Source organism: Corapipo altera, unplaced genomic scaffold, assembly GCF_003945725.1.
Source record: "Corapipo altera isolate COAL_440 unplaced genomic scaffold, ASM394572v1 0, whole genome shotgun sequence".
Lineage (NCBI taxonomy): Eukaryota > Metazoa > Chordata > Aves > Passeriformes > Pipridae > Corapipo > Corapipo altera.
Window position 1 is genome coordinate 23,447,163 of NW_020884872.1, and position 27,501 is coordinate 23,474,663.

General features: G+C 38.4%; 1 protein-coding gene across 4 annotated transcripts in view; it reads left to right on the forward strand.

Annotated features, from left to right (window-relative positions):
* The window catches only part of MYO16 (myosin XVI), a 360,224-nt gene that overhangs the window by 72,387 nt on the left and 260,336 nt on the right, over positions 1-27,501 (forward strand). For 2 of the 4 annotated variants that reach the window (XM_027639698.1, XM_027639690.1), the window contains exons 1-2: positions 5,148-5,621; positions 25,859-26,122. In XM_027639698.1, the coding sequence (XP_027495499.1) occupies positions 5,594-5,621; positions 25,859-26,122 (292 nt within the window). In that variant the 5' untranslated portion in view covers positions 5,148-5,593. Of the gene's footprint in view, positions 1-5,147; positions 5,622-25,858; positions 26,123-27,501 lie in introns of those variants that run through there. The other 2 variants (XM_027639720.1, XM_027639708.1) reach the window with 1 other exon arrangement.

The window sequence follows — 27,501 nt, forward strand, 5'->3', positions numbered from 1 at the left end:
TTTGAGACTATTGGGATTTCTTATTGTATTGGGCCTTGTTATTACTCTGTTTTAGGCTCTCCCACCCCAAGTGAGAGTTTCTTCATCCCATCCAGTTAAGGAACTGCTAGAGAGGTCTACACACAGCCTAAAAATGGTCATTTTGGGTGTGGGAGGCAAGTAGTACTTTCAAATGGCACATAACTTCTACTGATAATTTTGCAAACTTCATCAGTACTGGGTAATAATATCCTGTGATTTTAACCTGCTGTTTTCAGTCCATTAAAAAGTATGTACAGATTAGTCCTTCCATATACGTTCAGTTACAATAGTATATAGAGAAGAAGAAAAAGGATTTTTTCACTTTTCTCATTCGCTAAGGGTTCAATCCAGTGGTAGAAAATGGGAGGAGGATTGCCAGCTTCCTGAAAAATCAAGGCATTTCCAGCGAAATGGGAGAGGAAGAAAATGTGCAAAACTTGGAGGAAGGGAAGAGAAAAGAAAAAGTCATCTGATTCTCTAGAGGTCAGCCACACTCTGAGTGATTGATTGAGTAATTAGATTTGGTTTGTTGCTGCTGTCTCTGGAGCAAACCTCACATCTATCTTACCGGCAAGTTCATCTGAAAATTTGTTTGGAAAAACTGCTATGTTTTGTTCTGCTGTGACTCATGTAGAGCAAATTTGTATAGAGTCCTTCTTGCTAAGTATCTACATCTGCTATGGCTCATCCCTAGCTTCCTGATGAAGCATACAACTTCAGATGTTATCTGAAGAGTGGTTTGTTGGCAGCTGGATAGTATGGCCAAGGTTTGATTGCTAAGCAGTATCACTTGTCAAAACATATGAGCAATGTCAAATGTTACTCTGTATTCAACCTTTTTTTTGCTACAGTCTTAAACCCATAAGTAATGCACAATTGTAACACCTGAAGGAATATAGAAAGCTTTGTTGCACTGAATGAAAATGGAATAAAAGGGGAGCATCTGTCATGTATTTAACCAGTAGTCATGGTGTTTTTCTCATTATTCAGATTGCTTTCAGATAGTTCTGAATTTCTCTAACAAATCTTTCAGTTATATGTGAATTATAAAATACCAAGATGATAAAAATATTAGATGTTCAGTTGTTTGTGACACCAGAAGATGCTGGAATAGTAACAAAATATTTACATGTCTTGAATGCAAATAGTGTGTCTGTTCTCGACAGCAAAACCTTATTTTAAACTGGTTTTGTTTGCTGGATTATTGTAGGATGCATTTCATAGGTGCTTTTCCTAAGTCAAGTTTTGGGCCTTGGAAATTCGGATGTAAAAGTAGTGTCTACTCTGAGATGGCAAACTGGAAATGTGTGTTTATCTTAAGAAAAAGAGCTGTCCTAGTGATGGCTGACTAGTTTCAAGATTCTATTTTAAAAACTCTGTAATGTCATTAAATGGTGAATTTGTACAAAGCATGAAATTGGCTGTTTATAGGGAGAGGTGGCAAGGAATTTTTCCAGAAGGGCCAAATGTATTTTGTTTTCTGACCTTCTTTCTCTTTTATCTCTATTTTTGCTATGCTGGACAAAATCAAATAGTTTTATCACCAGGTTTAATGCCAGCTCAGTCTTTATCCCCCAGTCCAAGAACACTTTTACCTCTTTGTAGAGTTAAACACTGGCATAGTCTTTTTGGAACTAACTTTTTGGAACAGTGGGGTTGTAATTGAAAACATGCCTATGTTACCTAATGTTCAGAGAAAGTAACTTTACAATGCGCTCAAAGCTTGTCTAGATATACTTCCATAGTTTACATTGTCAGATTTTAAATGTTGTTTAGATCTTTTTTCTCTTCTGAATTCTGTTTTTATTGCTGGAGGTCAGTCAGGAGAAAATACCTAACATGGCTAATATCTCTTTTTTGTGAATAAACAAATTGTGCGATTTTTTTATTTTTTTTTTTGTAAAACTACTGACAATTAAGTATTCCCTCCTAAGGAATCATCTCAGAAACCTAAGTTTTTCTTCTCACACCTGAAATCTTTGTGACATGGGCAACAACCACCATGGATACTGTTGTTTCTTCTCTGTTCTTTCTCTACTCTCCAGCCTAGCAAAAGGTTGCAGTGGAAATAATGTGTCTTTCCAACAGGTGAACCAGATTTCACCTCCTTAAGTATTCTATTGTGACTTGCTTTTGCCTCATGTTTAGCTGCCACTTCTCAAGGTTCATCCTGTCTCTGCACTTGCAGTTGTCCATTGTTGTCATTTCTCTTTATTATCCATTTCATGCTACTTATTCTGCCCAGCATTTTCATTCTACAATGTCTCTGGGACCTTTCCTCCCTCCTCATTTTTGTACTGCTTTAGTGCTGCCCTTCAACTTGTCAGAATTTCCTGCTGACAGCAATAGACAGTGCTTTCACTTCTTTTGCAAAACGCACTAATGATAATTGCCCGTGTAATAAAACTAAATATTTTATATAATTAAAAAAACAAGCAAAAGAAATGTTATATTCTAAAATGAAGGGCCTGTTGAGGTTGCCATCTGCCAGGGTGTCACCTCTTGAAAAGTTTGTGCCTATCTTCCATTCACCTGGAGGCTGTTATTCATACTTGAGCAGCCAACCACACAGTTTTGGCACACAGACTTCTGGGGAATGGCAGAGCACACAGTGCCCTGCTGCAGGTGAGTACATGCTGCCCCATGGACTGGCACAGTCCAACGATACAACTGAAAGGCACAGACCCAAGCTGTGGTGTAGCATTGCAGACTGTTCCTTGTCAAACAGTCTCGCATCCTTCCCTGATTACATGGACTAGTGCATGTTAGGAGAGAAGAAATCAGAGATGTGTTAGCTGTATAGACAGCAGCACTGTTACCAGTTAGTCTGATGTAAATAGCACGTCAAGAGCTTGCAGCATTCAAGAGGTACATGTCCTGTACCTTAATACTCTCTGTAAAGGACTATCAAGTCATAGAACAGTTTGGGTTGAAAGGGACCTTTAGAGGTCATCTCATCCAACCCCCTTCTGCAGTGAGCAGTGTCACTAGATCAGGTTGCTCAGAGTCTTGAATGTTTCCAGGGATGGGAATCTCTCAAGGGCAGCGTAGAGGGGAAGAATCACCTCCCTCAGCCTGCTGGCCATGCTGCTCTTGATGCAGCTGAGAACACAGTTGGCTTTCTGGGCTGTGAGCACACATTGCTGGCTCAAGTTCAGCTTTTCATCCACCACTAACATCCAGTCCTTCTTGGCAGGTCTGCTCTCAATCCCTTCATCCCCCAGACTGTACTGATACTGGAGGTTGCCCCAACCCCAGGTGCAGGACCTTGCAGTTAGGCTTGTTGAATTCTCTTATTCCTTGCAGGATGGAGGATGTAGTCTAACCTGTCACATAAATGCTACCAAGTTCCACCATCCTAAATTTTCACTATGGCAATTCAATAGATAAACACATACATTACAATCTGAAATGAGACAGATCCAAATACTTTTACTTCACATTTTGTTCAAGCCAAAATGAGAGATGCTTCCTCTTCCTTTTTCCTCTGTCTTCTGAAAAGCATTGTTTGTCCATTTCTCCCATTCACTAGTGTTTACCAAGAGTCCTCCTGGTTTTAACCAGTATGGTTGGTGGAAGTGTGATGTTATCAGTCATGGCAGTCTGTCTGCCTGACAGTACCACCAGAGATGAACCTGTCAGGAGTGTCTCCACCAAAAAGTATTGCTCAAAGGGCTTTTTGTCAGATTACTTGACACTTGCTCATGAACTATGACTAACATTGCCTCTTAAAACACTTTGTATGTTTATTTTATAAGCCATATGGCCCAAACTAGCCTAGTGTTGTATAGGTGTGAAAGACAGTCTGGATAGATGTAATTACTTTGGACTTCTGAGCTTTACAGTAAAAAGGTTTCTATGATAATGTGACTACTGTATTGTGTTTTATATAATTTATCCCTATTTCCCTCTGGTCATTTCTTGATATTTTTTCACTTTCTTTTGGAAAGCTGTGTTTTCAGGAAAAAAACCCACACCTAAATAATTAGTTCTGCAAAAGAATTGCTGTGCATGTTTTACCTAAAACCAGATGTGAAATATGTGGCTGTTAGAGCTGAGAGATTTCACCTAAGGGTTTTGCTAATGGATCACTGGAAGCCTGTGAATATATATCTTTCTGCTCTTGTGGGAACTTTGCAGAATAGTTAATAGAATCTGCATTAGTGATCCTCACTAATTAGTTAGACCCTTTTCCCTTTGTAGTCCCTTTAACACTTCCTAGCTGTTAAAAATGCTATGTATACAAAATAGTAGGTGAGAACCCTTTCAGATGAATAAAAGATTTAAATGTGGCTGGGCTATCAGTTCCCCTTTACAACAGCTCTCACTCAATGAAGTGTTGATTGTGGTAAACGTGATGCATGATAAGCAAATGTAACTCTTTGCTGAGTACAGTTTTCTTAAATGATTTTTTGATTATATAAAAATATTTAACCATAGTTCTGCTGTAGGTTTCTCACAGAAGTAGTAAGCAAATTCAGGGGTGACTGTTCTTGGAAAAGTAATGCAGGAATTGTTCTCAGAAGATGCTGCAGTCTGGGTGTTTAAAATACAATGCAGGTCTGCCTTTTGTGTGCCCTTAATCTGAAACCGGGTAATGCGTCACTATACATTGACTTGTTATTCCGTAGTGTGGTAAATAATTGGTTGGACTTGTTCTTAGTGATGCATTTTCTTAGGCTTTTTGTCTTACAATAAATGATTAAAATGTCATTAGACAACATGTGCATAATCATAATATAAACTATGCAGACCTTGCAGTTTCTTTCTTCTGACATAAATATTCTATCTGTGAAAAAGATGCAGTGTAATACAAAGAAATTATAAAACAGGAGCACATCAAGGAGAATACACATGAGCATGTTTTTAGCTCAATGTAAATGAATCCATGCATAAACCATGAGAGTCTGAAGATGGCTGTGAGCTCTATCCTGATTTTTACCTTATAACATACTGAAAAATGATCTGTGATGCTAAAAGATGGTTATTTTTGGCAACCTATATCAATTTCCTATTCACACAGCAACTGGTGGCAACTAAAAATAATCCTGGTTCAGTACTAGCTAAAAATCTGGTCACATTTGGCACATGAACAACATGCAGAAATAAAATTTAAGATCCCCTGTTCTGCTATTTCATTCGAGCCCACTCATCAAGCTTAGTTTGCTGCCATTTGAAAGCTATTGAAAAGCCATTAACTAGCAGGACTGTGAAAACCGCAGTGCAGCAGCACACCTCAGTGCTGGAAGAATGTGGCTGCAAGTGCACACCAATTAAATCTTTCTGTTCCAGGGATGTGGGATTAGGAGCGGTGTCAATCAATCGTGCTACAATAGCACGTGCAGCAGTCATGGTTCAAGACGCACAGAGGTTTATCGTAACTCCAGCAGCCGGGTGAGGATGACTTGGAAGCCTCTGCAAGATCCTGGAACAGAATCTACATTAAATAATGTATTCTGAGGTATACTGGATACCTGAGGAAGGGCTTTAAATAATGCATTTTCTGGGCATGACAGTTGTAGCAGAAGAGAATGCTGAAACCTGTAGCAAGACTACAGCCTGAGATGAAAGAATGTCTCATTACCATTTTATCAAATGCTGTAAGTAACAAAATGGTTAATTTGCTTTTAAAAATGTCTTTTTATTTTCCAAGGTGTGTCTTTTCAATGCATATGCAAAAAGTCAAAGGCAGATGCTGCATGATGTCAACGTAGTCGTGGGGAACGGGAGTTGTTACTTTGCATGTGAATATGCAGGCAGAGCCCAGTGATTCTTTTTCTCCTCTGTTCAGAGGCAACTTCATTGTGTGTGTGATAAAGCTCTCATTCTGAACTTCATACTGATCATCTTTTAAAACTTTTGTTTAAATTAATCACCAAAGAATATAATATCCGGAAAGAAAAAATGCCATTCACAGCATTATGTTAAGGACGCCTTTAAGGACAACCTTGGACATGGCTCTCACACTTTGCAAGGGTATACAAATGAGAATAGCTTTATAATTTTGAACTCAGCTCATCATCTACTATCGATCAAATGCTTCTATCCCCTCTCTATCAGAATATTTACTATTTGGTGTGACAGACTTAAAAAAATGGTAATGAACTTTTAACCTTGAATAATTCAAGCTGCCTCCTTAAAGATATCCTGAAATTGGGATCTATGCTAAATATATCGATTCAATGCAGAACAAATTCCTGATAGCATTTTTTTTCAAGGCTGCTTGTCTTCCTAGCTGCACGTTTTTCAAGCTTTTAGGATTTGCCTTTTAAAGCATACATGGTCTGAGTGGAAATTGCTGGATTTACATCAGATAAATGAGTTATTGTTTAGGTACTTGTTTTAGACAGCCAGCAGTAGTTTGACAACCATGAATATTTTTTACTGAAGGACTTGGAAAACTTCAGACTTCTAGTGATTATGTCACAGTTTTTAAATTAAAAATAGCGGATTGCTGTAAAAGGTTTTCTCTCCAGATTGTGGTCTTTGACGACTTAAGTGTACCAAGGACATTTTTGAAACTATTTTTAAAATACCATGTTACAGTAAAAAAACAAGTAAAGTGGTTCTTTTCTGTTTAAATATGAAATTAAGATACCCTGGAAGTATTTTAATAATTCAAGGAAAAATGATTTGTGTGGGTTTCTTCTTGTCTGTATTCAATGGGACTTGTATATGGACTGTTTTTAAAACCAGTGGGAGTTACAAGCCCAAATTCCCTGTTCATGCAGAGAAGCACAGATTAGTTTTACTGCAGCTTTAAAGGTGCATTCTAAGAATAAGTCTTTGAGCTTGTATTAAGACTTGATAAATGCAAATGAGGAATTTGCAACATAATAACTGTCTTGAAGATGTCAAAAAGTATTGTTCAGTCTTTATTCACTTTAGAATTACTTTCTTAAAGTGAAACTGTAGCAAATCTATATAGGCATGTGAGTGTCAATAGCATATTAAATAAGTAACTTTTCAGTGAAACCATAGGAAAGAGATGAGGATGACCATGAAGTGCTTCTCTTAAAAAGTAGCAAATGACGATTATTTGGGATGTTTGTTGCCTTGATTAGAAGACAGAGATGAAGGACTAAAACACAGCAGAGGGAAAGGTGAATGTACAACATTAGTTCCTTCTTTTTTAAATTTGGAATTTAACTGATAGTTATTTCTCAGTAAATTGGGGTATTTTATTACATAGCTCTTTTCCTAAATACTGTGCTTTAGAAGACATCGGGTGCTGGCTGGAGCCCGACAGGATAGCATTTTACTGCCTATGCTTCTCAGAACTGGCAAAAGTACTTCCATTTCCAACTGTAATTAGTGAAGGAGAAACACTTCCTCTGTGATGCTCCTCTGAGCATTATTATTTGACTTAACATGCCAATATGTTGCTGATATTTGTGCTTGGCAGACAGCTGGGATCAAAGATGGGCCAGGGCTGCATGCACAGTGGCAAAACCAGCAATGTTCTGAGATATGCTGAGAACAGCTAAATCTCACAGTGGTTGGGACATGACTCTTCACACCACACTTTGCTTTTAATCCATTTCATCAATGGTTCCTGTATCAGAAGAAAAAGACACTGAACCAGAGGAAGCGTAGTTGCAGAGCACTCTCTCTTGGTCTGCTCTGGGGAGAAGGGAAATAGCTAAAAGACACAAATTAATGGCACCTTAAAAGTAGTGTTTTATGAACTGTAATGCTATGTGCCTGGCTTTTGCATGTATTTGGTTTTTGGTTTGTTTTTTTTAATCTCTGCAGGAATTAGGTGTGGACATCTGAGCTGAGAAGGGCTATTCTCCTATTGCTTTAGTACCATTTTACTGATAGTGTCTAATTTATTCAGTGCATTGCTCCCATTAGAAGGCTGTGAAAATGACCTATACTTCACCAGGTAAGTCACCATCTTGTCATAGGATCTTTCAGGCTGGAAAGATCCAACCTTGAAGATCTCCAGTCCACCATAGAATCATAACATTGGAAAAGACCTCTAAGATCGTCGAGTTTAACCACTGCCAGATCCATCACTAAACCATGTCCTTAAGCACTGTATCCACATGGGTTTTTTTAACAGTTCCAGGGACTGTGATTCCACCACTTCCCTGGGCAGCCTGTTCCTTCCAATGCTGATCACCCTTTCAGTGAAGAAATTTTTCCTGATGTCCAATCTAAACCTCCTCTGGCATGACTTCAGACCATTTCCTCTTGTCCTATCACTTGTTACCTGTGAGGAGAGACCAACACCCACCTCCTTACAGCCTCCTTTCAGGTAGTTGTAAAGAGCAATAAAGACTCCCCTGAGCCTCTTTTTCTCCAGACTAAACAACCCCAACTCCCTCAACCACTCCTCATCAGACCTGTGCTCAAGACCCTTTCTCAGCACCATTGCCTTTGTCTGGATATGCCCTCCTGCTCTAAGCAGGGGTAGCTGCGTGGTCAAACCAGATTTTCTGGGACCATTCCAGTAATACTCTGAAATTATGCCTGCTACAGCAGTCATGTTGCCTTTAGCTGGCACCTGCAGCATTAACACACAAGCTGTATGTGTGTCTGCCTGTTTGAGCAGCTCATGTTGTCATTACTTGTGCCCATCTCCCTTTTACAGCCAAGTATCGCTGCTGCTCTGAGCTGTCCCTGTCTGTGCTAGTGGCTTCTCCTTGGCAATCTGTGAGCATGAGCCATTTAAAAGAGAGAACAGTGGTGCATAGGAGAGTATCACATCTGCCAGCTGCTGGGTGCCATTTTATCTCGATGATTTGTGTGACAGACTGTACAAATAAATGTAACTTTGCAAATTAGGCAGCACCTTGATGCTATCTTCTCTCCTTGTATATCTAGTTATGACATAAATAGCAGCATTTACATGTTATGGCATTGAGTTTCCACCTGTGCTCTGGACATCCTCTGAGGAATCTGCAAAGGGAACTACAAAAAACAATACTTTACTAAGGGGGCTTAAGTTCATTATTCGAGAGTCTGATTTCTGCTGCAAATGCTATTAAGGTGCATAAATGCAAACAGAATTAAAACCTTGCTATAAGGAGTTATAGTCACACCAGCTGGAAGTCTGAGCCAAGCGAATTTATCCAAATATTAAGATCATCAAATCTGAACATCTATTCTTTCTGGTTTATCTCTGCTTCCATTTCCTTTATCTCCTTTGTATGAGTTATGAAACACTGCATTGTGCTCTGTTACAGAGCAATGGTTACAGAGATTTGGGATTGAAATACTAATTAGGTAAATTTTATTTAGGATTTGAAACAAAATATAAAATAAATAGAATTATTCTCTTCAACATCTAACCCTTATTACCTTCAGCATCTGCTACCTGGCAAGGATCATCCATGAAGAAAATTAATTAAGAGTAGAAGAACATAAAGTCATAGAATGGTTTGAGTTGGAAGGCAGCTGAAAGATCATCTATTTCCAACCCCTCTGCCATGGACAGGTACCCCTTCCACTTGACCAGGTTGCTCCAAACCCCATCCAACCTGGCCTTGAACACTTCCAGGGACAGGTGATCTGCAGCTTCTCTGGACAACCTGTTCCAGTGCCTCACCACCCTCACAGTAAAGAATTTCTTCCTGATACCTAATCTAAATCTGCCGTCTATCAGCTTACAGCCATTCCCCCCTGTCCTATCACAACATGCCCCTGTAAAAAGTCCCTCTTCAGCTCTCTTACCTGAGAGGCCACAGTAAGGTCAACCTTTCTCTTCTCCAGGCTAAACAACCCCAGCTCTCTCAACCTGTCTTCATAGGAGAGATGCTCCCACCGTGTAATGATCTTTGTGGCCCTTCTCTGGACTTGCTCTATGTTCTTGTATATTGGAGGCCACAGAGCTGGATGCAGAACTCCATGTGGCATCTCACCAGAGTGGAGAATCATCTCCCTCGACCTGCTTGCCTCGCTCGTTTTCATACAACCCAGGACATGATTGGCTTTCTGGGCTGCAGGTACACGTTGCTGGGTCCAGCTTCTTATCCACCAGCATGCCGAAGTCCTTCTTGGCAGACCTGCTCTCAAACCATTCAGCCCCCAGCCTGCATTGATACTGGAAGTTGTCCTGAGCCAGGTGCAGCACCTTGAACTTGGCCTTGTTAAACCTCATGAGGTTCCCATAGGCCCACTTTTCAAGCTGCACTGAAAGATGCACTGAAAGGTTTGGCCTTTAAATTTTGCTGTATCCTCTTTGGATATCTTGTCATCTCAAGTATTCCTTTTTTTTCTGCTTCCTAATCGTAGTACTTAACAAGTCCATATACTACAGAAGTTTGTCCTTACATGACAAAAACATTGTCTTGACTTTAGTCTGCAGTGACAGAGACCTTAGTCATATACTTCATCTTGAAAGGCAGAAGCCAGCAGTACCGTACTTACACGTGTCATCTTGTGGTTTTTTTCACACTAAATTCAAGGCTTTATAACAAAATTGCTCACATATATATGAATGAGAGTAAATTCTGTGGATTATTTTTATGATTTCCATTTTGTTTAATTTTACCCCTCTTTTCCATAGCTTGCTGTTTCTACACATTTTCTGTTTCAATAAAATTATTAACTAGTAGAACTCTCAACATAGTTGGATGAGAGTTTCACCCATGGCAGTGCCTGTTCTTCTTCAGCAGGGTTATGGGACAGAATATATTGGCACATTCCCATATACTTTGGTGGAAAGATGCGTATCGTTCTAAACACTCATTTAGCACTTTAAATTCAGTCTCTGTGCTTTTCCCAAGGGATTCAACCAGAGTCTTGTGAGGCTCCAAACATGTGCCACAGCAGTAGCTCTCACCTGAACCTTATGCAACTTAGAAAGGGTTGGGGAAAGATGTGATATGATACATTAGTTTCAGTTTTCAGCAGATGGAGACTTGAACTTGATTCTCCCATGGATGAAGAAGTAATACTGTGGGTGAAACGTGATACCTTTGTGTCAGTTTTCTTGCTGTGAGACAGTAAGGACTGTGAAAATTTCGTCTGTATTTCAGTAGAGTGGGTTATTAGTTTAGACTGAATAAGAAGAGGAACCTGAAAAGAAAGTTAGAGACCTGTAGTTAGTCTGTGATACAGGAATCCTTCACCTCTCTGGGAGCATGTACAGAATGTGTGATGACCCAAGTAATGGTAACATGTAGGTATTCTGTCACACTGGATGGTTAGTGACATGAGAGAACTAACGAAGTTCTTTGAAGTTTTCTCCTTCCTGTGAACGAGATTTCTTCTATTCCAGGGTTGGTCAGGAGGTGTTATTAATTTATTTAGTGTATATTCTGATGTTCCAGAGAATTCTCATGTCCTCTCAGACATGTCCTCTGCCTCCATTGAAGAGCTCAAGGGACAAAATAGTAACCATTGTGCAGGTGTTGGGAAGGAGAATTATAAACAGTGGGAGGATGTGTGTGCCAGTCTTTATTCAACATATATTCCATTTGTTTAGGTTGATAGTTCATGCTGGTGTCTGCTAACTCTCGTGTCATGGTTTATTTCTGCAATAAGAGAGCTAAGTACAGCATGGCTGCTGGAAAATACTCCTTTTCCTCGTACATCTTTATAACTCTGTGACCTGTGGCATGAGGTTAAGATTGCTACTGAAATGAGATGCTCAGCATGACTGAGAGACCCTGCCTGCTGAAAATGAGGCTGGGAGGCAGAGGCAGGAGTCATCTTCCCTGCAAGTCCTGAAAGAGTAGGAGGAGCGGCTCTGTATAATGAGCCATTGCTTGGGAGTTTTTAGGTCCTGTGAAGATACATAAAGCAATTCTGAGGAGATTAAGAGATTTTGATGAAAGATATTTGTTTGAAAAGCTTATAGTATAAAAATTCATAAATGAATGCAAAGATAATACATAGTATTTCTTACTCCATTTTGACAGACTGAATTTGCATCAGTGATAGACAGTGCAGACTTTTTTTTAAAAAACTTGGTCAGTATAATATTTCAGATGTCATGAAGGTTATCTAAAAAATTAGGTTTATAATTATGCAGTCAAGAACAAACGAGTGTTATCTTACTAACCTTGATACAAATAGAGCCACAATTAGGATATTTTTACTTTTATAAAAATATTTTTACTATTTGTGTCTCTGTCTTTCTCACTGTCACCAATGCAGGACAGAGGAAAATAGGAAATTATTTACCACCTATGAATGCTAGTACATCTGTACCAGCTGATGATCCTAGATGCATTTATTTACTTTTATTCTCCAGTTGCTGAGCTCATGTGACAATGAGAGAAACTCAACATTATTTTTTAATTTTAACTAATTTTCTACCTCATTGCTAAGGTTTGGAGACTTGGCAGGAAGCCAGCTTCAAACCATATCATGACACTGGATGCCAGGAAAGAGGTAAAAATATCTGTATTTAGACATAGGAAGTGATATTTAGAAAAATGCTTGCAATAACCAAATTATCTTGGCAATTACCATGTAGTACCAGTGATCTAATAATTTGCCAAGTGTGCCTCCAAGTAAATAAAACTTTCATCAGAGTAACAACTAACAACTTTCCTAACAATGGCAACCACTTAGAATAGCCTTTGAAAATTATATTACAATGAAGATTTATATTGCATTGGTTTTTGGAAAAATATACTTCGCAATAACGAGAGTAGCAATATTAACTTGGACAGTTGAAAGCTATAACATTTCCAACTTTGTATTCAACTAAAAATCGGTTCTAGTTATAATATTTTAGTGGAAATCACAGTCATCCACCAAATATTTATATGTCATAATTTTGTTTCTCACTGTAAAAAAAATCTGTCATGAGAGGAAAGTTTCAGCACTTTCTGTGGAAAACTTTGCTGTGAACTTGTAAGGAAATTTTAAAGAAATCTTTGATAATTTTGGTATTTGGAGTGCTTTTTTCTTCTGGTATACTAATTCTGCCAACAGCAGAGAAGTCTAGCCACCCTGAAAATCAGATGAAATAAGATTGTAAAGGTCAAAGTACCATATTTTCTCACCATATTGGCACAGCATGTGTGAAACTTCAAATTCTTATATTACATTTTTTGAGATTTCTGCAAGAACAGAGAGCAGAAAAAAAAGCAAACCAACACCCCCCCAACCCTCTCTTTTTCCACTTATGAGGTTGTAGCAATATAGCCACTTTTCCTCACAAAGTTTGTGAAAATTTTGAGACTAGAAAACATATTTTCAATTGTGAAATAGCTCCAATTAGTCACAATTATTTTTCTTTCTTGTTTCATACAAATTAATATATGGCATAATGGTAAATTTGGACAGTTGCTAAGTTGCAAAACCAAACCAGAAAATATTTGCGATAATTCAATTAACACCTGCATCAAAATTACCACAGTATAAGTGTGGTTATTTTAAAGCAAGTGAAATTTGAACTAATTCTAATTTGTTCTTAAACAAGTGGAAATGATTAAGTCAACAGAAGTTTAGTTTGATTTGGAGCAAATAAAGAGCTGTCCTAACAAGTTTTTTAATGTATCATAAAGGATCACCACCAATTAAAAAAAAATTATGTTCAACTGTTTTATATTAAAAGGTGTATTTTGCATTTGTTTGCTTTCAAGCAAATGCCTTCAGTGCAAACAACAGCAAAATAAGACTTGCTTGAAGAAACCCTCAAGTACTATTATTTTGACTAGTGCACATACCCTCAGCTAACAGATTATATGGATCAGTGTCTTGTCACTTGCAGAAACACTAATGCAAGTAGTATCACCAAAACTGTTTTCCTTGCCAGAGCCATTCTTGTATGCTGAAGAAAACTGTCCCTGACAACTTCCCCCATCTGTAGGATGATTCAGAGATGTGGGATGTAGTCCATTTTAAACCCCTTTTTGACCAGTAAGAATGGGACCTGGCAAGGTGTGTGGGCAGGAGGGCACAACACAGAAGTAGAAGAGCACTTGGTCATTTATTACGAGCTTTTTACCCAGCTAGAATACAGACGTTCATGTAGGGTTTCCACTTGGAAGTGTACTTCACTCTCTTTTACTTCATAGTTGATTTTAAAACAAAAAATGTTATTCTTCAGAAAAAGGAAAAGATGGAGTCATATCTTTGGTTGTACATCCTATTACGAATGTCTCTCTATGCAGTATGACATTTCAGAATAGATTGAAGCAGTATTCAGAGCACGTTGACAGGAATAGATCTGGGCCATACCACCTCAGGTTGGTGGACTCCTGCTGTGGTCCCATTTGGTGCAAATCTTGTTACGAAGTGTGACATATAAAATATATATGGGACCTTGTAAAAACATCTACAGAAAATGGAGCAATATATTAAGGTCGTATTTTGAAGGTTAATCGATGTCTTTCAAATGTGATCTCTTTACTATAAAAGCTATCAAAGCTTTCTCCTGTAAAAGTTTTGTAAATGTTGACATCTAAGCTGATGATAAGGAAGGAGGGAGGCAGGCATGTAGAAATTTTCTCTTTTATCTATCTTTGTGGGAAGAATAGCATTGTTGTTTTCAGGTATTATTATTATTGCAGGAGGCTCTAAGAAAATAGGCAAAAACAATGTATCACTTACCGAACAATCATTTTTATGAAATGAGAGACATTTTACATTCAGAGTGCACATTAATCTAATAGCTTTTTTCTAAGGTGCTTTCCTTTGGACACAATTATTTGATTTTGTTAGCTGCAGTACTAATGTTAGTTACAGAAGTGATATGGGTAAGTCATATAGACAACTGTGAAAAGTAAAGTTCTTAAGGCAAACTAAGTGTCTTAATTCCTCTTAATCACCAATGAGTATGTAGATTTATTGTGTCTTAGAGTGACACTTTTTTGTCTTGTAAGCAGTAGCATTGGAGCTGCCATAATAATTTATCTTTGATTTCTATTTCAGTTTCTTCAATAGCTGTGAAGCATTATTTATATTTGTCCAGTTACTTCCTAAGTAAAGGAGTTTGAAGATTTGTGTAGATTATAGTCCATCCTTTGACTCTATGCTCTTTTTCAGTTGGTCAAATGAGGTGAAGCTGTTCACTTGTTTCTTCTTCCACTCTCTTCTTCTTTCTTCTTCTTCTTCTCCTCCTTCTCCTTCTCATCTTCCTCCTCTATATTTCCCCATTTTAATTTAACCCAGAAATGACATTACTATGCATGTTAACAATCAAGTGTGACTGTGCTTATCTTTGCTTCTTTTTCTTAATACAGCTGTGCTGTAGTATTATGTGACCACAACTATAATGGTAGATGGTAGATGTGGAAGGTGACCTTACAGACTATTGTAAACTCTGTTGTCAAGATGGCTGCTAACTGCTTTCATTTTCATTTATTTATGAGAATCCAGCTCAGACTAGCAACCATAGCCATAGCCCAGGCTTACCTAGGACATACCCAATAACTACCCTCCCAGTGCAAGGGAGAGAAGCCTTTCAGATACCAGTGGTGTAGTTCTACATACCAGAAATTCTCATGCATTGCTTCTCCACTTCACTGGCAGGTTCTCTTTACAGAACTTCACAGGGCTATTTGGAGCTGTCAGGCCTGAGTGAGTGAGCTGATCCGAGTGCCAGAAACATTGAGCTGCAGTGCCCACATCGGTGCTTTGTGTGGCTGTCCACCCAGTACACCAAACAAGAAATCTAGTGGTTTTACCTGTTAATCTCATCCATGTGTGCTATTTTTATCTCGGTACTCTGCCTAAGTCTGCACTATATTAAATTAATTTCATTGTTCCAAATTCCCTTCATTTTTATGCTATATAATCTTTCTTTTTCCCTTTCACTCTTTAAGTTTCTGTTAACTTTTCTCTCTCCTTAGTCACTGCTTAGCTAAGCTATGCATATTTAATTCTTTTCATCTTTCTTCATAAATCAGTCCCTCAGGCCCCAGAACCATTTGTGGTAGTTTCTTTTGAACTGCTCCAATTTGAGCGTCTAGAATTGAATACAATATTCTAGATAAGTTGCCTTTCTGCAGAAAGGAGGAGAACCTGTTTCCAATCGTCTTGCTATTTAAAAACTGAGGCGGCAGTCCCTTGATGTACACTGAACAGTGACCAAAGGCCTACATATTAGGTCAGCTGCAGAATTTTTGTTAGCTGCAGTGTGCTGTAAACTACTTTTCCATCTGCTTTTACTTTACAGTAATCTCTGTAAATTATTAGAGTGCATGTAGAACCACAGTTCACTTGGCATAGGATTTCCTTTCCTCTGTGCTTGCCGGTCCTTATGGTTAGGCCTGTGGACCAGTGTTTCCCTTGTGGCTTTTAACTCTCTATGATGTATGATACTCAGTATCGTCTTTGTCTTCATTCACTTTTTTTTCTTTACTGAATTTTTTTAATTCAGGCTTTTTCAAATTTTGATTTATGTGTTTTTCTTCTGTGTTTTCTGTAGTTCTCATATGCTATATGCCTCTTGATCCCTGGCATATTTGCAGCCTAACTAGTGATATCTGAGAATATCTGTGATGAAAGAATTTTCCCAGATTTTGAAGCAATCTGATTTTTTGTTTCTTTATTCAAGCAGTAAAACAGTTGATTGTCGCTGCTGCTGTTTAACTTTCTCAGTACCTGGGGGCTGTTTCAACTGTAGTTTTGACTTCTCACTGTGCACCTATGTGTTAAATCACTCTTCCAAGTTGGAGATTTACAAGTATTAGCAACAGTCATAGTGTTTTTCATTACTTATTGTGATGAGTGTATAACAAGCCCTTTATATTATACTGTGATGACAGAAAGAATTTTCCAGTGCATCTGTTCGCAGGTACACATCCTCCCCTCCTCTCTGCCCTCTATCTGAAAGTGTGGACCAGAGATGAAAGTGTTATTACATCTCCATTTACTGCACTGTAAGGAAGTGACCGTTATTTTCAAAGTTTAGTTGCAACTTCATAAGTTTTGTATTGCAGCCAAACAAAGACAGCTAGGTCTGTGCAAGGACTAGGAGAAGCTATTTTTTTCTAGAGGACTTCTCTCGGATATTCTGTGAGAAGAGATGAATGGGTTAATGCGTTTTACTCATATCTGAGAGTGTGCAGTCTTTTCAGTTGGAAACTCTCAGTGCTCCAGAGCAGACAATGGTGTTTTAGTTAGTTTCACAAAAGGTTCTGATGTTTGCAGGAGAAAGTACTTGAAGTATGCTGTGGTTTGTGGGAATCCAGACTGCACCTTTGTCTCATTGTCCAAGGGAGTATAGGGAGTATAGGAGGATGACAGCAGTAGAGAGGCTATTGAGATAGCAGCTTTACCAAAATAAACATTCATTTGGTTGCATTCATGCAGTTTCTGGATGTGGTCCACAGATGAGGACTGCTGCTCTGGGATATACAGACTTCCTCACAAACCATTCAGACTTTTGAGTTCCCTGTGCTTCAAGACAGGCAAAAGGAAATAATAATGATTATTTTTATTTCTAAAAAATGGAAAGAACCACTTATGCATGTATTTGAAACCTGTGTTTTATCACACCAAAGGTCAATGCACAGGCAAGCAGTTTGGCTACATTTGTTGAATAAGCTGGCAAACAGTTAATGAATTTTACTTAGAACATAAAATATCTGTGTGTTACAGACTGCTACATAGCATAAATCACAAATGACAGGGTAGAGCCCTCTGTTATATTTAATTAGATATTATTCAGGCTCTCTTCTATCACTACAATGGCAAGATCCCAAAGTGGTTGATTCTTTGATTTAAATATAATAAATTTTTATAGAATCCACTATAACTTCACTGAATTGCTGATAGATAGGTAGCAGAGTCTATTAGAAAGCATGTAGAGTTGATTAATAGTCTGATAAGTAACTTTTACTTGGTATCAAGCTGGAAATTGATTGCAGATCCTGCTTACGAGTCTAGTCACATCAAAAGGCGCTTGAAGAGCATCACATGGGAGTAAGGTTTTATAAGAGGATGGTTGCTCGAATATGCTCAGGATTGCTCTTCAGCAAAGACAGAATTGGGTATTAAGCAGAAATTGAGGAAGCTTCGTGTATCATGCCATTTAAAAGACGTGTTTCCTGTTACACCTGAAAGAAGCTCTGTGAAGCCAAGAACAGAAGAAGCACATCAGTTCCTTTACTGCAGTGTAGTTTATTCTCAGAGGACCTGGCATTAATTGAATTCTTTGAATTCTTTACAAGGTAAATAGTTTACATTTATACTGCTCCCTCATGATTATGTGCTTTTGGGGTGGGAAGGGATACCAAGAAAAAAGAAAAGGACTAAGTTCGTTGCTACGGTGAGCAGAGCACTACTGACCTGATGAAAGCGTTTTAGCTGTGAAAGTCAGGCTGAGTGGTTATGAGCACCACGATTCAGTCACAGTTTAATAAATGCAATGGAGAGGCTGTTCACATGGTAAGTAATTTTTTCTGTGCTGAACAAAGGATTTTCAAATCTAAGTAGTTTATTACTGACCTTAACGCTGCAATTTGAGATGGATTTAAACTAAGCTAGCCCCTTCTGTGTCTAGGAAGTATTTCTTTTTGAAACTGGAAGATGAGTAGACAATATATTATAATTTATGAAGAGGACACCTGTAAAAAATGCGTTGATTTGTGGTTCAGACACCATGACTTTGGTTAGGCTATAATATTTTTATCACTGATTTAATATGGAATTCAGTTCAGATGCATAAATACTAATGAATTATTATTTCTAATTTAACATAATACATTTAAATAATATTCATTGCTAGTAGCAGAAAATCCTCCCATATAGTGAAGTCATTATGTCTAGCAGCAAGTGCATTGCTGAAAGGGTCAGTGCTTTAGTTTCTCATCTGATTTCTCTTTGAAAACGTGGAGTGTACATTAATGTAGCTTTTTGAACTAGATAAAACTGCAGTGATTTACACCATCCATGTACCTTGGTCTGTAAGTGCCAAAGCATTTGCTGCTCACTACGTGCCTTTTCCACATTACTTTGTTAGTACTGTGATTATGTTTAGCTGGCCAGCTATAAAAGTGTTGTAGAGTAGTACAGTCCTTATTAAAAACAATGGCTTGATTTATTTAATGAATGCTAATCTATTTAACAGTTAATTGAAAATGTTGAAATTTTGAAATATTTTATATTTCAGGACAATTTCAGGTATCTAAATTAGAATGTAGGTGTTTAATTGCAGTTGTGAAGAGGGGCTGCTATCATTATCTTTAGCAAGAACAGACCAAGACTGGAGCTGAAGTGTCACAGGACCTAAACTAAACATAATGTATATTTCGGAGGGTTTTTTACCCTTTTCCCTATAGTGAGGTCAAGATGCTTAGAATATTGTTTAGGTAGCAGTCTCAAGCAATACATTTTCAGAATCTCAGATTACCATTTTTCCAGATATTTTAAGCCCTCTGCACTTTGTTTCAATGCTGTAAAGACCATAGTCTTACAAATAACTGGAAGTTTCATTATTCATTGTTTAAAATATCATCAAAATCAACATAAATGTTTACATAAAGGTAAGCATGTGCCTTAGTATTTAGAAATTTGCAATTTCAAGCAAATCATTCTGTGTCACTTTGCTTGAGATACTTGCTGCATTGAGCAATGTCAGCAGTTTGGATATTTGCCTTTAATGAAGAGATACTTTGTGAAGCACACTATTCCCAGGGTACAAGACTTTTACTTATATTCTGAATCACAATGGCAAATGAGCAAATATTTATGTCACATGAAAATTCACAATACATCTGAGCAGAGAGGAAAACTATGAGAACATGTATGTAGGCATTCAGCTGCACATTCTGGAAATGAATTCTGACCTGTGCCCCAGATTAGACAGGAACATAATCACCCCCATGTCATGTGAATTACCATCTGAGGTGCATTTTTTTAGGATGACTAGTATCCCAATTTAAATGCCAGAGTAAGTGACTAAAATTAATTAACATAAAGCCATAAGAAACAGAAGTATAAAGGAAACTGAAAATAGGTGTGGCAAAAATGTTCCTACATACTGTAAAGTTACTTGGGCTTAAGTCACCTGCAGGAGATGGATGAAAATACCTGTGGCAATCACATTCTTTCTCTCTGTTTGTGTCCCATCACCCTTCCCGTGCTCTTGGTGATGTTCAGGAGCTGGTGCATGTAGTGCCACAAAATATTCCCTCTCTCATCTTCGCAGTGAGAACTAGTGACAATTCAAAGCAAACATTTCCTCTTTACTCAGACATCTCTTGTTTGTACAGGCAGGATCAAGCTCATAATTTGTGTTGTGATGCAGTTAGCATCTGTCCAGTGGTGAGTAAATTGCTACAATTTTGTAAACAGGTTGTTTTGTAGCTATGATTCTTCTTTTTCTTGTGGTCTGGGTGGACCCAGGCAATGAAGCAGCTCTACGCTAACAGGCATCCTTGAAACATTTTTTTTCTGTTGGTTACAGGGGTAATGATTTCCTTTGTCCTATACTAGTTAATAACCAATGCAATACCATAAAAAATTCTCTGGTTTTGATATTTCAGTGTTTCATAAAGGGTTTTGTATTGTGTGCTTGTATGGAAGATGCAGACCTTAAAACTGTGTATATACCAACAATCTTGTTTATTTTAGTTGTTTTTGTCCAGAATATCTCATTAAATAACTTGGTAAGCTTTTTCAGTTTTTTGATGGGAGATACTGCCAATGTGTTATCTGGTGCAATATACTATGACAATGACAGTGACCTTATTGAATCACTGTACATAACTGTAATTCATCATATATATCATGAGATATAAACTCCTATGCAGATTGATTCAGAAGGCAACCTTTCTCACTACCAACAAACCTTTCCTTGTGTTACTGCACTGCCTCCTGACTAGCATACTCAAAACCAGCTCTGGTTGAGAACATGTTTTTCATATATCTTCTGCTATTTGAATGGGTCTCATACAGTGTTTTTTTTCCAGTTCATCATGGCAGTTTGTGCCATTTTTCTCATATAAGGAAAAGGAAAGACGGACAGACTTCCTGCACATGTTACCCTTTAAGAGGTTCTCTAGTAGCTTTGCTTTTGAGTCTGTCTGTAGCTGAGTTGTCAATCTCTAAACAGTAACAGTTTACATCTGCCTAATAAAGTTGTGGATTTTAGCACCTCTTTTTTTCCTGGAGGTTTTCTTTACAGTGGAAGTTGTTGCTGCTGTTGACAGTGCTCAGTTAGGACAGAGTAGTGGGCATACTTCGAATGGTAGAGCTTAATCCTGAGGATTGGGTTGACAGAAACTTCGGGTAGTTCAAGAAGGGAAGTGCATATTTTCATGCCTCAGGCAAACTAACCCTGTGCATTGGTATGGGCTGGGAACTGACTGACCTGAGCTCCAACCCTGCTGAAGAGTTTGCAGGGGTTACAACGGACAAAAAGTTGAATGGAAGCCAGCCCTACACACTGATGATGAATCAGGCAAACCATGTAGTGGGCTATACTAGGAGGTGTACAGCCAGCAGTTGGGGGGAACTCTGTCTGCTGCTACATGCGGCTAGTGAAGCTGCACTTGCAAGTATGTGTTTAGTCTTGGTCCCCCCTGTGTGAGATGGATCTTGAGGAAGTGGAGTGAGGGCAACAGAAGGATAACTAACAGTGACAAAGCTGAAGGCTTCTCAGTAGTGACAATAGTAACAAGGCCACCAAAAAAAACAAGGCATTTTTGATAGAAGACAGTGTAGAACTGAAACAGTGTACCCAGAGAACTTGCAGAAATCGTTGATAGAGGTTTTCAAGACTGCTAGACAAGACAAGATTATCTGATCCAATGCTGGTGACTAACTCCCTGCTCCAAGTGGTACTAAGCGGTCCACGGAATTTCCTCCAGATCCATGTCTATAACCCTCCTGGGTTTGAGTTGAGCTCTCCTGAGGTGCTCTGCCTCTTGTGCCGTTGTTGATTTCCCTGCTCATTAGGCCAACACAGAGCAGAGATCTACCTGGTTCTAAAACTGGGACTGAATGTTGCATGCCTTAGAGATGAGCACCTGAAGGATTAATTCAGAGAGTTTGCCTTGTCTGCATCTATACTGTGTTTTTTAATCCAGGCTTAATCTAACAAGGTTGCTGACCTGCAGCTGTTACATCCACAGTGAGATACTGATATCATCTGGGATGTATCAGGTTCCAGATGTGCTGAGAGAAGAAACTCCATCTGCAATTCATTACTTTTCAGCTGAGAACAGTGCCCTAATGGATGGAGGTCTTTTGTCAATCAGCTTGTTTGACTCTGGCCACACACTGGAAACTGCTATGTGAGGCCAGTTTTGGCAGTCAAGCACTGTTCTTCATGGAGCAAATAGATGGACATTCATACAGGCTGAAGTCATCCTAGTGGAGAGGCAGAGGACACAAAGAGACACATCCTTCCTGAAACTGGAACTTGGCTGTGTGAGCTCATCTTTGCTGTGCTGTGTTTGACCAAGACATTAAGCTAATTTGTTTGGTTTCTCACCCTGGATGAGAAGAGCACTGTGATGGCAGAGATGTCCTACAGCTTGCATCAATCTCAACTGTGATGTGGCAGTGAACACTGACAGTTCCTCCTAAGAGAGAGGCTACACGTGAGCTAAGCTGAGGAAGAGCAAGGATATTGCTAAACTCTGTGGTCATGGCTACTGAAATATTTTATACATAGCAGAACATTTTTAATAGGGAAAATTTGCATTTTGCTTATTCCCCAGTCCTGTCATGAGAGAAAGAAGATGCAGTTGCAAACTACCTCATGCTGAGGATGGTCTGAGTACAGATCTTTTATGTGATTAAATGCTCTTAACACTGGGATTGAAACAGGAAATAAAGTTACATCTTCTGTGGCTTTATGGAGCTATCCTTTCATTTCCTTGTCTCTTCTGATGAGGAAATACAAGAAATAAACCATATAATTTTTGCTATGAAATAAAACATATAATTTAAGGTCAAACGGAAAATTTTATTTTTTACAGAAGGAGTTGATGGCTTTTGACATGCAGGAAGAAAGGGTTTGTGTTTTGGCTTAATGCAAGCCAATACTTGTTTCCAGTTTTTGTGTTGACAACTCATTTTCTTCAGAGTAGAAGGGCATGCTAAGAAAGGAACAGAAATTATAGGGAGAGGTTAGCCTATGTTAAAAGAAACTGTTTGAACCTGACCCATAGAATTATATTCTATGTCTACCTCTGTCATGGAGTTTCCAGCAAGACTCTCTGGGCACTCTGGATAAATGTGTGCTCCTCAATTTTGAGAAGTCTGGTTTGAGACCTTGAATTCTAGTTCATAGTGAATACATATAATATATAATAGAATATATAATATCTATTATATATTATTTGTGTTACATGAAATTTATAATATAAAATGATATAACAAATAATATAGGAAATAATTATGTTATAGATAGTTTATGGAGTGATTGGCATTCAGACCTAGAACTATCACTTTGATAATATTTTATTATGGTTTTGTGATTCATAATAGTTTATAGAATACTATGCCTTTAAAGCAAAACAAAACATGTCAAGAAATGAACACATAATTCTTGAACTGGTCGCCCAGAATTAGTGCTTTAAAAAGAAAATAATTGTCTTTCAGTTCTTCTATAGAGAAAGAGAATGCAGATAAGAATGTTCCTTTGTCCGTCTTTTTAAATGAAAATAAAGAAATATTTGTGAAGCTTTTATGTGCTGTGGTGATGTGAGCTTTACAAAAGCCTGTTGGGAAATTATTAATTATGCCTTCAGAGCAGGGTTTGAATGGTACTCAGTAGATTAAACACATGTCAAACAACAAGGAGAAAACAAAGTGGTCATTTAGTCAACACTACTCAGGTAGTGCCCTGAATGAGGTAGGGGTCCTTTGATAATGTAACTGCATGTATAGCACAACAGGTTGCACAGTAATGCTTAATTGTGGTATTTCTTGACTGCCCAAGGTGAATTGAGTCTTCATCCCCTTCAAAAAGGCCTTCCTTCAAACTTAAGAGAAAACTTCCCTCATCTGGGCTGCAGTCAATCCTTAGAGATTACAAATTTGAGAACCTAGCCCACATATGAAGGAAATTTATACATATAAAGTAGAACATGAGAATCAGAAGTGATTGGGTTGTCCATAGCCACCACATCAAAAGGTCTTAGGGTTGGTTGGTGGGCATGTGATGGATGTGGGTTCATATTCAAGGACTTCAGCAATAAAATTATCTGACAATCCACTAGACTCCTTTTGTAACATAACAGTCCCCTGAAAAGCAACTAGCAGCATGTAGTCTCCTACAGTCTTCAGTCTCAGTGGAAAAGAGAACATATTGGAAAAGAACATCAGTTTTATTGCAATGTCGTGGTAACCTGTTATTGCAATTTAATGGTAACAGCAAATGAGGAATCTGACTTAAAGGTAAAGCTATGAATGTTAGGAATAACTGATTCAAAGACACATTCGCGATCAGTTTCCACATGAAGATTTCTGTATCTGGTAGTTTCAATAGAAGAATCAATTTTGAAAACTCTATACAGTGAAAATTTTAAAAAATTTAAAAAAAAAATATACACATAGTTAGGAATCTGAAATAACTGGTATTTTTGATAGTTGCCTGAGTACCCAATGCATGCTAATGAACTCTTTGTAATTATGATATGATGGTTTTTCTTCTCACTGAATACAGGAATTTACCAACTGAAAGCAAGATTAAAATTAATAAAAAAGGACCATGGGCATCAGTCTGGCATTTCTCTTCATAATAGTTTCTTGTTTGTTAGCAAATGTGAGCTACTTGAATTATGTTGAAATATTTAGATATTTTGCCCATCTCATATTTGAATTATTAGACCACTTTCTATTCACATTTGTTCACATAAACTGAGGACATCATGGCTAGGCTTTGCGAAAAAAGATTTGGGAAGGACTCTACCCACATTTGTTGCAAGCACACTGGTGGCTAAAAAGGCCAATACAAGATAGGCATGTCCGGTTGCAAAAGGCACAGCAGAAAGACTCCTTAGATGGTATATTCTGCAAGGCAAGATTCTTTCTGCTTTGTCTTTTCTCCTCAAGAGTGATCCTGCGTGCTTTCTCAAACGCATCAGCAGCGTCATAAATAGTGTGTCTCCAGACCTCCCAATTGGAGGCCAGAGTAGACCAGTTATGGTGATCAATATGGCCGAGGCTGAGATGTTGTTTCAGGGAGTTCTCGTATCTTTTCTTTGGGACTCCTCTCGTGCAGCAGCCGGTGGCAAGTTTACCATAAAGCAAGATCTTGGGGAGGCGGTGGTCCTTCATCCTTGAGACGTGTCTTGCCCAGCGCAGCTGTGTTCTCAGCAACATGGCCTCAATACTTGTGACTGCTGCTTGTTCTAGGACAGATGTATTGGTCACATAATCTGACCAGTGGATGTTTAGGATTGTACGGAGGCAGCGTTGATGGAAGCGTTCTAGGAGTCGCAGGTGGTGGCGGTAGATGACCCATGATTCAGATCCGTATAAGAGAGTAGACAGCACAATGGCTCTGTAAACACTGATCTTTGTACTTTTCTTCAAGTGTTTATTTCACCAAACTCTTTTATGAAGCTTTCTGAAGGCACTATATGCCTTTGCTAACCTGTTGTCTATCTCTCCGTCAATCTTACCGTCCGAGGAGATGAGGCTACCTAGGTAATTAAACTGCTGGACTGATTTGAGCTCTGATTCGCCAATGGTGATATGGGGATGATGGAAGACTTCCATCATAGCAGTTCACATAAACTGAGGTAGCTTTTAAAAAAATGCATCAGTGATGTAATGGGATTAATTATGTGTTGTTTTCAAAAAATAAATGACAATGACATATGCTCTCTATAGTCAGCATTGGTTGAGTAGGTGGAGCTCACGTGGTAGATTATATATGGTTAGAACAACAAAATAATTGGTGGAGGTTTCAAGGGACATTTGAAAGCATGATCTAGATTTGTCTGCCTTCAATTTCTTACAGGCTGTTTCCAGCTATGTAATGTTTTTCGGACCCATGAGATGGAAATTGAGCAGTGCTTGCTGGAATCCCTCCCTCTTGGCCAGCGGCAGCGGCTGGTGAAGCGGATGCGCTGTGACCAAATAAAGGCATATTATGAACGAGAAAAAGCTTTCCAGAAACGGGAGGGCTATGTGAAAAAACTGAAACATGGAAAGAATCATCGAGTTCGTTTTAATCTTGCTGATATGATACAGGATGCAATCATACGTCACGATGATAAAGAAGGTATGTAGTAATGTTGAAGTGTTTTTCTTCTTTTGTACAGAAAAAGTTTCAGAGAAAAAGCTCCCTTGTTCTGCTCACCTGTCTTTAGGTAAAATACAATTTTACATGATAGTAATCATAGTGATTGCCTCAATAGAATATGCAGGCATGTATTGCATACAGCGTTGTAGCTTGTTACTGAAATGAATAAGGTGCAGAGAATAAACCTTCAGAAACCTAATTAATTTATTTTGAGGTTAATATATGTATAAACAAATGTATTTAAAAACAAGTAAGGACTATGATTCTGTGATTATATGTGGCCTCATATACCTACCTATGACTATAGAATTTAACACAAGTTACTTTGAAAATTAGGTTCTCTCTAATAGCTTAATGTCTTTCTTGTATTGAGGTGCCCAAAACTGCACACAATATTTAAGGTGAGGTTGCACCAGTGCAGAGAAGAGTGGGACCATCTCCTCCCTTGACCAGCTGATGATGCTGTGCCTGATCCCCCCCAGGATATGGTTGGCCCTCCTGGCTGCCAGGGCACTGCTGACTCATATTGAGTTCACTCCTGAATCTTCATTTATTTGTGCATTTGTTCTGACTGTCACTGGGATGTAGCCTTACATGTTTAGATCTTAACAGGAAATCAGTCAAAAAGCTCTTCTTTTCAAGTGAGTGCCCAAGGGCATCATTTATAACTAAGTTACAAATAAAATTCACAACCTTTCATTTCACTCTCCTAGTGTGTACAGGGATGATAAGTGAAAATATTCTTCCTCCATGTTTCTCTAGCTCCTAATGTTCTCTAAAAACCAAACAGAATACCAGATATGACTTCTAGCATTCTGTAAAAGTCGGATACTTCAGGCTATTTTTGACATATACACTGAAGAAATGTAGTTTGCTTATTGCAGTGGTGGTGGGGCATCAACAGTCTTTTATGTTGCATATACTCAGCCTTGAGGCCTCCTGAATCAGAATATGAAGTTCAGCAAGTGCTGAGACTGAAGCATGAGCATAAAGGGAAGGATACCTCAGGCAGAGGACAGTAAGGTGAGGGAAAAACATGAATAGTGTCCTGCAATTGAAACAAATAAAATAGGTCGCCAGAAGCAAATAGCCTGCAGATAACCCAATACCAGTAACAATGCTGTCATGAATTTGTGGTACTTTCCAAGGACTATGAAAATCGTGATTGTTGTCTTTAAGCAGTTTGGGACCTGCAAGTACCTGTCTGCTGTGTTTTTAGACAAATGTTCCCACAGCCTGTTTGCTTTGAGGTGAAAAATACTGTATTAAGAACTATTATCATGTAAACCAATAAAAACAAAAATTAAAAACAAAAGTTGAAACTCATAGACATGAAAAGTGCTTTCCTACCAATGTTG